Raw genomic sequence first — 12,512 nt, 5'->3', positions numbered from 1 at the left:
CTCAATTCTCTTTGCAAATATCTTTCCTTACGCTTCCAGGGAATATAACTTGACAGTGTAGCTATATTGCTGTATGCAGTATTACAATCATACATTTATATCATGCCTTGATGTGTCAGTAGTTCATACACTGAACCAATTGTTTTGTAATTTTCATAGTAACTGTAAATTTGAATGATCCTGACTGCTGTAAAACACGAGCAACATGGGGTTATCAGGATAATTTTTTGGATGAATGCACAGGCCAAGTGACAAAATGTGTTGAATTATTCAGTGATGGATTTGTGTTTTTCTTAAAGTAATAGCAAATGTTTCAATCATTTTGCCATATGTCAGATCAATTTTGAAATGAGTAAAATACATGAAACAATGCACTGTGCAATCTACATTTTCTTTGTCTTCATTAGACCCATTAAACCTCTAGAGCCTGTTTTGAGATGTATAGATCCCAAATGAATAATACCATGAAATAACATGAATGCGTAATTGAAACATCCATTCAGCACACTGGAGTTGTTGGCATATTTTTCACCAGTTGTTAATTTCAAAAGCAGATCACTCTTCATGTTCTGGAACTAAGTTGAAACAATATTTGCCCTTGAAAATTATAAGCTATTCCACCTTCAGTTACCAGCAACAGCATTGTAACTGTAGTACTGTATGAGCAATGTGCATGTTCATTTTACAACAGCGGATTCTGGAGCTGGAAGCCATGTTATATGATGCTCTGCAGCAAGAGACTGGTGCAAAGATGACTGAGCTCTTGTCTGAAGAAGAACGAGAGAAGCTGAAGGGGGCAGTGGAACAATGGAAGCGTCAGGTCATGAGTGAGCTCCGGGAACGCGATGCACAAATACTGAGGGAGCGAATGGAACTTGTCCATCATGCCCAACAGGTAGATATTTATTAGCTGTTCACCATCTAAAGGCACCTCATTCAGAAATGGCTGTCATTTAAAAATAAATGTATGCTATAACTTGCAACAAAATGTACTAACCACATAACCTGAAGCAAGCCCTAAAAAGAAAACCATGTGTAAAGTAGTCATGCTGCATAATTGGGATTGAAGTAATGGTTGCTGTAGATCTGTAAACAGGACTGATGTTTTCATAATACCTTCAGAAAAAGCCTCAGAAAAATTCTATGAACTGTGGCAGAAAAATGCTACTAATTTAATGTATTATAGCCTACTCTCTGTACTAAGACTTCCTGTCAAATCCCTTCAGTTACATGCCTAAATCCTGATTTAGGCTTACTGTTGAAGATTCTGACCTACTGTGTGATCATAACAATGCTTATGTTGGTAGAAACCAGATTCTTGTCCAAGGTAGAAATATTTCTGCCCAGGAATAAATTCATAGACAATGGGCCAGATGTTAATGATGCATGGTGATATTAATAGACAAGGCAACCAGCAAATTCAGGGGATTAACAGATATGTTACGATTCTAAATATTTGTGACTTGTTGATCAATTTATGTCACATCAAAGTTTGCTTTGCACAAATGAAATGGTGCCCTCAGCCTCCCTGTTTTTTAAAGAACTTGCTTGATTTGCACATTAATTTGCCAATGAACTCAGGACAGCAAGGTAGGTCTAGAATTTAATAACATTAATTTTTTTTTCACAACATGATAACTGTTAATATAATGCATCTCTGGCCCTGAAAAAAATGAACAGTTTGAAGTGTTTTATCTCATTTATGCTTTCAAACCATCAAAGCTTTGTAAACAAAAAAGTTAATTTTTAAATTTTTTTCATAATTTTCTTAGTTTTCCTTTGTGTCTCTTTATCCGATTTGGTATAATTCAATCCTTCTGTCCTCCTCTTTGGGCAGAATCTTCTGGGTACTCTTGGAGAGGGTAGGAAGTCAGGAAGAGAAATGTAATTGTTTGGGGTGGTGTGCAAAATTCAAACAGTAACTTAAGGTTTTGGTACTAAGTCAAAAGAAACTTTCAAGTGGATGAAGCTTCTCAACACTAATAGTCAAGAAGCTCTTTTGCATTCATTACATGGCATGGATACTCATTAAAATCCCAGATCACTGGAATTGCATTCATGGTCAGAATCCTTTTAGTGACCAATTCTTTTTTTAAAAAAAGTGTCTTCGCAAACTTGAGTATATATTTGAGTTGTGTGTCGGATGGGTGGTCTTCTATCTGAATCCTTTGGTGCGTATACACTGCAATATGTTTCATACTGGAGATTTCTTCATTAGCAAGATGATTCTGAATGGGTGGTGCCAGATATTTGTATTATTATGATTCCAACTGATGTTGTTACTGGACAAGTCAGATCCCAGGCTGAAATCTGGCTTGATAGATCATTTTACTTACTTTGATGTGGTGTTTCACTGAAACAAATGCTGCAGATTTGGTTTTAACAATAAAACAGATGTTTATGACACAAATTGAAGATAAAATAGAACAAATTAAGGAATTTATAACGCAATTTGAAAGATTTTAAAACACATGGGAAAATAAAAATCTACTACCAACATCATCACTTTTCAGTACACCATTGCCAGAGAGTTTGCTTCTTTGTTAGATCTGTATATTTGACTTAACTGCTTCTTTCAATTCCTGATCTTGAGAGCTTGATAGCTTCTTCACTGATTATCCACATAACAGATCTTAAACTTTCTTAGCTTCAAATAACCCTTGCATAGTTTTAACCAAGCACTTCTGGTCTGGAATATTCAAACTAAAACCCTTATGCTGAGGTAACCTATTTACTAACTGCCGAACTAACTCCTTTCACCAGTGCAAATTAAAGGCAGCGTTGATGATGAAGTGTGCTGGCAAGGCTGAGAAAGCAGGTGAATTTGTCAAGGGGTGATGCTAGGGTAGGTTGGGCATGAGCAGCTGGAGGAGAGTGAGATCCAGGGAAAACATCATGAGGGTGAAGTAAAGTGGTGAATGGGACGATAGTGACTGGGAGAAATTGAAACATGACAGAGGGGAGGCCATTGGAAAGAAGAAGCCCATCAATGGTAATGAAGGTAGTCTTATGTTAGAGGGGGAGGACTGAGAATGAATGAATCAAAGGAAAAATTAATGTGTATAATTTTATCTAGGTTTGGGTCTCTATATAGACCTTCATTGAGAATTTGCAGTGGAAATAGAAGGAGCCTCAGGTTTGGTTGCGCACATTTCTACACAGCTCTTGCATGAAGCAAAACAGAAATAAAAACAAATCATTGTGTAAAATGCGATTGGGGGAGTATTTGCTGAAATGAAGCTGTAGCATCTCATAACTCTGATATTCCGATCTGGGCACGTAATGCAATGTAATCTGAGCAATGAGGCAGCTCACATTCAGCAAAGATGGCTTAGGGATGTTGGATTGTTCTAAGTTGTGCAAAAGCCTTTACTGTCCTGGGTGCCTTAACCTGATCGAAGGACAGAGGGTTGAAGCTATTGCAAAGGATAATAAAGGTGACCAAGTGTCAGTGTGAGCTACATCCCACATGGTTGCAATATAATGTTATGCTCAAAGATAAAAGCTGAGCATGACAGAATGAGGAACAGGACAAACAGACATGGGCCGTGCAGGATGGGTCTCACCATGATGGGGTAGGTACAACGTAGGCATTCACCCAAGATCTGAGCAGCCAGATTAAAGGCGCAAAGGTTAGGGGTACAAGAGCAAGTTGTCTAGAAGAAGCCAACCATATTATCCCTGTTATTTTTCATCAACCCATACTTGAATGTAAAGTGCTTAGCAAACTGAACCAACCCAGCAGCTGTACTGATTTTGTTGCATCAAAGAGAAAATGAAAGAATGCCCATCAACTACAACAGCAGGGACCTGAAGCTCATGGGCATCTAGCTTGGAGCAAAATGTAACACCTGAAGAGGAGGATTCAGTTCTTCAGCACCCTTGAGTAGTGTATGCATGAGGGTCTACCAAAAGGAACCACAGCTACCTGCAGATAGGTGAATGCCAACACTACAGGCATCTTCCCATGACAAGGAACTCAATCAGCTACATCTGCCACCTCCTACAAAAGGTCATTTGGAAGGTAGCGCTGTGTCTCTGGCATTCAAACTCACAGTGGGATTGAACTTCCTCCCTACTGGCTCCTTTCAAAGTGCAACTGGAGACTTGTGTGATATCTCCCAATAGACCACCCACAAGTGCATTTGTGAGTTAATGGATGTACTGCTCAGGAAAGCACTTTTGCTTGTGCAGTTCACCGGAAAGCCAAATTGCCTGAGTCTTTGGATTTGCATCTGTTGCTGTGTTCCCTAGCTCCAAGGGCCCATCAGATGCCCATGTGTGGTAGTCAGAGCTCTCTCGCATCACCCAACCAGATTCCTGAACAGGAAGGGTAGTCACTCCGTCAATATCCACAGGTGACAATTCCTGTAGGTTTGTACCTGTTGTCCATGGAGTAGCTATAATTTTACATTCTGCACAACTCCCAGGTTCCTCAGAGTGTTGACATCCCATCCTCCCCATCCAACCCCACCTCACTGTCAGGGACAAGTGGTAATGTTGGAAGATGTGCCTAATGAGCAGGTAAGAAATCTTCAAACTGATGCCAAACAGCAACATAAGGCAGCCTAAACATCAAAGGCCATAATTGACCAGATAATTAGTCCCCTGAAGATGAGATGAGGTTACCTGGACTGTTCGGAAAGAATACTCTAGTGCCCATCAGATTCTTTCTGCAAGAAAGTAATTGTTTTCTGTGCCAGAATTTGGCAGATGCTGTCTGGTTGTCCTCATCTAGAGGGCTCTGGCTTGCTAGGAGATGTCTGCAGTGATGTGGTTGTAATTTCTTCAGCCTGAAGTGATGGAGACATTGTAGTCACTAACTAAGGGCAGATGGAGAGACGGAGAATGTCTGGAGTGTGCTAAGATGCCAACCACTGGGTGCCTCTTGTCCGACCTTTCGTTTTGCTTTGGCGCATTCCTTGAGGGAAAAGGATGTTTGGAAGTTGTCAGGGTGCCTCAGCCGCCTTTCGTTTAACCATTGAATGGCTTGACCATCCTTAACCATTCTGTGGCTTGAGCAATGGAGTGCAAGTCCCTGTATATCTTCAACAGATCCTGACCATTCCGCTGGGCCTGACATTTCACAAAGGGACTGCCACCCATTCCACGGAGGCAGTAGGCATGCCGGAACGTCAGACAGAACTAGGCCTGACTCTTCCACCTTCTGCTTCAGTTTTTGTACATGATCTCTGGCATCTCTACCAGTCATTCCCCTGCTCGCCTTTGCATCTCTGTCAACTCACTAATGGTTGAGACCAGAGCATTATCATCTGTCATATGCTCAGCAGCGGCCCAGCAGTTGTCCTAGAGTCAGAAATCCCGGCCCTAACTTCTTCCACCAGCAGTGGACCCGTGTCAATGCTGTGTTCTGATCATGATCCCAAGACTGAGCTTCCAGACTTTTTCTCATTGGAGGTGGTGCCGGAGATCCTGGTGGAAATAGGTCTGACAGTTTTCTGTTTTTATCCCTGGAATAAGAGTGTCTATGGAGACTGTAAAGAAGAATATAAAAGTGTATCAATGTCACCAGCTGCCACATTTATGCCAGTTATGTATATCTGTTCTGAGGAAGGGTCACCGGACCCAAAACATTAATTCTGTTTTCTCCTTCACAGACCTGCTGAGCTTTTCCAGCAACTTTGTTTTTGTTCCTGATTTACAGCATCCGCAGTTCTTTTGATTTTTATTATGTATATCAGTTGCTGCTTCATGTAGCAGAGGGAAGGGCTTCTCACCAGATGTGTGTACAAATCCAACCCCTTCTTCACCACAGGCCCAGTATCTTTGTCCTCCAGCCTGCTCCATGGCCTGTTCCTCAAACAGAGTTAGTATAATGAAGTCAGGCATTCCTCCCCCTATCTAGGCAGGTTCATGCTTATTGTACACATTTTTGACCCATGGATGGATCAAACAGGAGTGAGAAACAGGAGTGTGGGTGCATGAGTACTTTCCCTATATTCATAGCTACGGGTTCTGCTAATAGGCCTCAGAGTTGCCAGTCTCTCCTTGTACTGATAAGAATATCCAATGGGACATCTGATAAGCCCCATCCAACCTTTAGCTATCACATATTTAAGTTTTCGTAGTTCTGATATAAGGCATGGTACCTGACGGTATCTGACCTGCTGAATGTTCAACATCATTTTTTGTTTTTAATGTGTACTTTGGTGTTAGAGCCTCTACCACTGTCATATGAATATTCCAATTACGTGTAGGAGTTGGCCACCCAGCCCCTTGAATCTGCAGATCATGGCTGATCTGATTGCTCTACGTTCACAAGGTACCCCGATAACCTTTCACCCCATAGCTTATCAAGAATGTGACTACATCTGCCTTAAAAAATTAAACGACTCTGCTTCCACAGTCTTTTAAGGAAGAGAGTTCCAAAGAATCTTAATCCTCTGTGAGAAAATTATTCTTCCCACCCCTGCTTTAGAAATAGGTGAACCCTTACTTTTAAACAGTGAACCTTAATTCTTGATCCTTCTAGAAGAAAGTAAACATCCTTTTCATTTGCACCCTTGTCAAGAATCCTCAGATTTTCAAATATATAAATCAAGTCACCTCTTACACTTCTAAATGTCTTAATATATTATCTTTAATATAGCTCGTAACTTTTTTGGTATAATAGATGTGAAGCTAACTGGCTTGTAGTTTCCTTCTTTATGCCCTGCAGTTTTGAACAAAGGAGATACATTTGTTATTTTCCAATTTAATTGAATCTTCCCTGAATCTAGGGAATTTTGGAAAATTAAAACCAAGCATCAACTATCTTTCTGGCCATTTGTTTTAATAGTGTCTCAGCTTGCAGTTCCAACAATTTGCTCACCATCACTTCCCTAGTGATTGTCATTTTCTTGAGTTTCTCCCTCCCTTTCATTTCCTCATTATTTCTGGGATGTTACTTAGATCCTCCAAAGGAAAGGCTAATACAAAATACCTGTTCAATTCAACTGCCATTTCCTTACTTTTCATTGCTAATTCCTCAGACTCACTTTCTGACGGACCAACACTCAATTTGTTAAGTCTCTTGTTAAAATAACTACAGAATTCTAACTATTACTTCTATTTCTGGCTGGTTATCTCATGATGGAAGTATTGCAATGTCAGTAGCTAGATTTAACTCACACACATTCAATACACGACGCTTTCAGTGGAGCTAACTGCTACGAAACCTGTGTGACAGTGCAGTGCTTTGTAATGTTCCATGTCCTCATGAATGTGACTTAATGTTGAATAAACAGTGAAACAAATCCTCATGGAATTCAGCAGATCTTTCATCCTTTTGCCCAACTGGAAACACATGTTCTTGTGTTGCCCAGGAACATGGATCTCTGCTGCTACCAACATCCCAACAGGCCTTGTCTGCCAGGATAGCTGCCTGTTGCTATACTGGGAAAGGGAGTTTCCTTTCTTCCCCTGTTGCCTGGATGAAACTACAGTCAGGCGTTGGAATGACGTTGTCTGGTCTCAGACATTTCCATGGATAGGTGGGGGCAACCAACACAGAGTGCTGCATGCTCTCGGCTTGCTAAGAGTTAAGAGTTGTTAGGGTGCTTTTGGCAGCCAGAACTTCGATCCTGGAAAGGTTGCCTGCTACGTAAGATTCAGCATTCGACTTGTGCATGAATATGTACTGAGCTTAAAAGCACATGAATGTGTGAGACAATCCAAGCCACCCCTGAGCGGAACTCCCACTTTTTCACATCCAACACCACACTTAGACTTCAGAATGGACCATTTCAACAGGAAGGAGGAAAGATCCAGTCATCATCTGGGTCAGTCAGAGACAATAATCCTTTGGTGTGACATCTTCGTTTGAGACCTTGAACCATTTGACAATGCTGAAGGCCCATAATGAGGCCAGATGTGGGAAACCTAGAAGTTTCAACATGATTGAATGAACTCAGGCTTACACCCAAGGGAGCAACACCATCAAGTCAGAGATAACACAGTGTAGAGCTGGAGGAACACAGCAGGCCAGGCAGCATCAGAGGAGCAGGAAAGCTGACTTTTTGGGTCGGGACCCTTCTTCAGAAATGGGGCAAGGGTAGGGGACTCTGAAATAAATAGAGATCCACTGAGGTCTTTCAGGAGGGAGGAGGATAACTTCTTCAAGGTAGGCATTCCTAGAAGAGGCTTCTATCTCTGATTGAGTTATAACACCACTGTGAAGCCTCTTCTAGGGATGACTACCTTGAAGAAGTTATCCTCCTCCCTCCTGAAAGACCTCAGTGGATCTCTATTTATTTCAGAGCCCCCTACCCCTCCCCCATTTCTGAAGAAGGGTCCCGACCTGAAACCTCAGCTTTCCTGTTCCCCTGATGCTGCCTGGCCTGCTGTGTTCCTCCAGCTCCACACTGTGTTATCTGTGACTCCAGCATTGGCAGCTCTTACTATCTCCACCATCAAGTCAGCATGTTTTTATATGCTGTACGTCCAGTAGCTGATAATATTCTGATAAGACATGTGTGCAAGAAAGTAGTGTTAAGAATATTGCATTGATTAAAGCATTTGACCACTGCATTAACCCCAGAATGAATCTGGTAATAGATTGGGTGAGATTTGATTAACGATTTCAACATGCAGTAAAATCAATCAAAGCCTTTTTAACAAATTCATATCATCAAGCGGGATGTTCCAGGTACTGAGTTTTGAAGGATGAAGTAATGGGAAACTGTGTGGTAGTCAGTGTGAGAGACAAAACTTTCTTCAAATCAAGGAGGACTTGATGTTGGAGCAGGTAATCTAATTCTCTATGTAGGCAGAAATAAGGACCCCAAACCCAGCCTGTACTGCAAGGAAATCTCAGGGGATCTTCTGACATGGTCAGATGGGTGGACTCCAAAATGGAATTGTCACCCTCTGCAAGGTATAAGGATATATCTCCCCATATTTTACAAAACCCATTTCATTAACTAGCGATCCCACCCACATGACACCACATCGAAGTTTTACTGTATCACCCACTGGATCTGGAACAAGTTACTACTCACCAGATTGCCTGGAATTCACAAAATCTCTGCCACAAAACCATCTTTCAAAACACATTATGCAGGCAGACAGACACTGTTAGTGCGGAGTTCTTGACAATTTCGCTGGATGTAGTAGATAAGGGGAAATCAGTGCCTCTTTTTGCCATTGGGACCTGGATGTCCTGCTGGACGGGATGGTGCAGAGCTGTGATATTCTCTTCCTACCCACCCCCACATCCCCCAAGACCAGCAATGGAGGCCACAACACCACACCATTGCCAACCTGGTCCAAGTGTGCCACCCAGGTCAGTGCAGTCTCAGCCATCTGGAATACAGCAATGTGGGAAGATTCTCAATGACCTTCTTCACTCTGCCGTGCCAAGTCCTTCCATCTTCCCTTTAGTACCTCACACTCATTCTATCTCTGCTAACGTATCCACCTCCCACCGAGTTTCATGCCACAGCACTGTCACGATAGCCTGCAACATTTTCCCACACTTCCTTTCACCCAGCCCAGTTCCTGATATCACTGATTCTGCATGCCCTCAGTGCTGCCTACTTGCTCGCAGGGGACACAGTGCCCCACCTGCACCAACAGTGATAGCTGTGCCACCCACTTTCATCTCCTGTCATACCTGCCTGTATCTCATTCCAGAAGGAACGCAGCCCAGAATAGGGCAGAAGGTCTCAAGACGGGTGATGAGCTGCCCACCCCTTACATGGAGACTATCCTGACTTGGACTGCCCTGAGTGAGTGACTGACTGTGTCTAAGCTGCTGGACTGGTATCGGAGGCTGCCCTTGGCTTACAGTGCTGGGACCCCCTCACCAAACACTATCTTCCTTGACTTGACTGAGGACTGTTGACAACCATGACAAGCTTCCTTCCTTTGTGTCTGCACTAAACACAAAGGTGAGACAGAAGTAATGTGTGCCTGTTTTGTTTTTCTGGTGAGGGAGGGGGTGTTAAGCAATGCAACATAAGGCAAGGAAAGGCAGGGATGCTGTGAGCATCCAGGTAAACTCAGAATATGGAAACAATGTAAAGCAAGGAAACGGGCAAAAATGCAGCGTAGTCCATTCCTTGAGCTGGGTCTGTGTCCCTGAGTACACAGCGTCCTTGCTGCAGCATTACAATGATAGTTGCTGGTGCAGCCCAAGGTAATGCATTAAAATGCAGAAGTGTCCTGTGAGTAGATCAAAGATGTGCCATGAGTGTGTGTACTTAGAGAGTAGCACAACTTGGATGTCAAACATTCTGATGTCCATGGAGCATTCCATGAGGTTTTGGTGCCTGGTGTCCACCCAGAGGTCCTTTGGAGCAAGTGGTGAGATGAAATTACCCGGTATGCGCTCTGGCTTTCATGTCAAGCATGTCTAGCTTGTTTGGCACATCTGGTAAGATAGGAAGCTGTCTATTAATGAAGCAAATGTGTCATTAATACTGGGTTTAAGAAACCCATTGTCTGCTGCTTTGTCAGAAACTTAACTCTCTTCTTAACAGATGCAGTAAGTTGTTCCTACCTCAAGATAGACCATGACAGACTTCTTGTGCAATTCTGCCACAAACCTCACCCTGGCTAACATTGGTCATGCCCCTATAAGATTCTGCCCATGTAACGTAACAGCATCTTTCTCACCTCCTAAACAAAGGAAGGTTCCTGCAAAAGGCAAATTTCCAGAAATAATTAAAATAGGAATCAGCAAGGATTGAACAAGAAATGAAAAGCAACAAGGAAAAGGTTCAAGTTAAAGGTGTGGACAAAAGGTCAAGACAGCATTCCTAGAGGGATAAAGAGAGTCAAAACTGATTCTGGACTATCTACTTGAAGGTGCAAGATTTTTAAAACAGAATATAAATTCAACGCAGATGCAGTTATTTCACTAGTGACAGAGAGCTTACCATGGTTGCAGTCTACAAGGGTCAGATCAGCAATCGTGAAACTTCAGGATCCAGGAGTCACGGACCTTCAGGTTGCTGGGCAAATCACCACAAAGCTCAGTCACAGAGGGCAAAATGTCAGTGAAATATTACATATGCTGAAGAATCAGAATATATTACTATTGAGCAGAATTCATCTAGATCTCTTAAACTGAAGACAGGAGAGAATTTCAGCAAGAGTTTACCAAACTATTTAAAGGCATTTTGAACCAGGAGTACCACATTCCTCTGTAAGAAGGTGCCAAACCTTGTAAAATCTCAGTAAAACAGTGTGGTGGAAAGTCCAGTCACGTTACCAGTGACACAAACAAAACAATGGTACTCAGGTCTAGTAGGTCTTGCCAAGACAAATGGATTACGAGGACTCTGTTAAACAGAGGAATATAAAGGGAAATCCGTCCTATTTCATTTGTCAACCCTAGTTTGACAGAATTGGTCAGATGCAAGTTTTCACAAAGCTGGAAGTCATCGGTGGCTTCTGACAGCTACCCTTAAACCAAGCATCAAATTACTGACTACATATATTACACCATTTGGTCAGTATCAATCCATCCATCACCAATTTGAGATGTCCTCCATATCAGAGATTTTCCAAACGGCAATTTCTGGAATCCTGAAGGCAAGCCTGGCACCATTTGCCATATGGCTGAATCTGAGTGCGTGGAAAAATGAAGAAGGAACATGACCAGAGGGTCAGGAATATGTTACAGGCACTAGAGAATGCAGGCCTTGCACTAAATGATAAATACCAGTTCTCTAGAACAACATTTGCATTTCTGGAATGCATTCATGAGAAGTCATCATGGCAGATCCATGGAAGATAAGAGCCGTCAGTGAATTTCTGGCACCACAGTGTATAAATAATGTGCAGTAGCTCTTTGGCATGGTAAATCAAGTCGGTCTTCCTCAATCCATAAGAGAGTTTTTTTTAAAAAAGGGCCAGAAATGGAATTAGAGTCAAGATCAGACTTCAGCTTTCAAAAAATATGAAAGTTGCGATGAAGGTTCATAATATATTATTGCTATTTAAGAACTTAAGGTCTAAAGTGGAGGAAAAATGGATTTTAATTTTCAATTGTATGTACATCTGAATTGCTTTTCTAAAAGATCAGAAAGTTATTTTAAACAGTGAGTTTAAAACAGCATTTAAAAGTAGTCATGTGATTTTAGCTAAATATCCAGCAAACATACTGGAGACATATTTGTGAAGGTGTTTGCTGATCTGAGTTTTAGAACTAGTTAAGGGGAGGGGGGAGGAATATGGTGGTGATTAGGGTATGAGAGAAATAACCAGAAGCAGGTTCATTCAGAAAGAAGAACTTCATACCATCAGAGATGCTCTTAGTAGCAGGTCCAAAAAGCTGGGTCTTCTTTTTGGCTGGGTTGCTTAGAAGTCTGTGGGGGGGAAAAGGTTTCAGAAGCAGAAGACTACACTTGTGTCAAAGAGAAAGACATCCTACAAGACTGTTGATCACATGAGTTTAACAAACCCCTGTTAGGCGCTAGTAGTGAGCTGATTAGCAGTTTATTTTATGGGGCTCAGTGAGAGAGATATCAACAGATGAAAATAGCATTGAATGAATGTGTGACAAC

The 12,512-nt window shown here is 41.9% G+C and overlaps 1 protein-coding gene across 1 annotated transcript in view; it reads left to right on the top strand.

The window, feature by feature from the left end:
- The window catches only part of jakmip3 (Janus kinase and microtubule interacting protein 3), a 179,795-nt gene that overhangs the window by 159,442 nt on the left and 7,841 nt on the right, over nt 1-12,512 (top strand). Inside the window, exon 19 of the mRNA XM_048608918.1 lies at nt 692-895. Coding sequence (XP_048464875.1) covers nt 692-895 — 204 coding nt within the window. The remainder of the gene's footprint in view (nt 1-691; nt 896-12,512) is intronic.

The sequence above is a fragment of the Rhincodon typus genome, chromosome 20, assembly GCF_021869965.1.
Source record: "Rhincodon typus isolate 14 chromosome 20, sRhiTyp1.1, whole genome shotgun sequence".
NCBI classification, from domain to species: Eukaryota; Metazoa; Chordata; class Chondrichthyes; order Orectolobiformes; family Rhincodontidae; genus Rhincodon; species Rhincodon typus.
The sequence above is the reverse complement of the archived record's forward strand: the minus strand, read 5'-3'. Positions and strand labels throughout refer to the sequence as shown.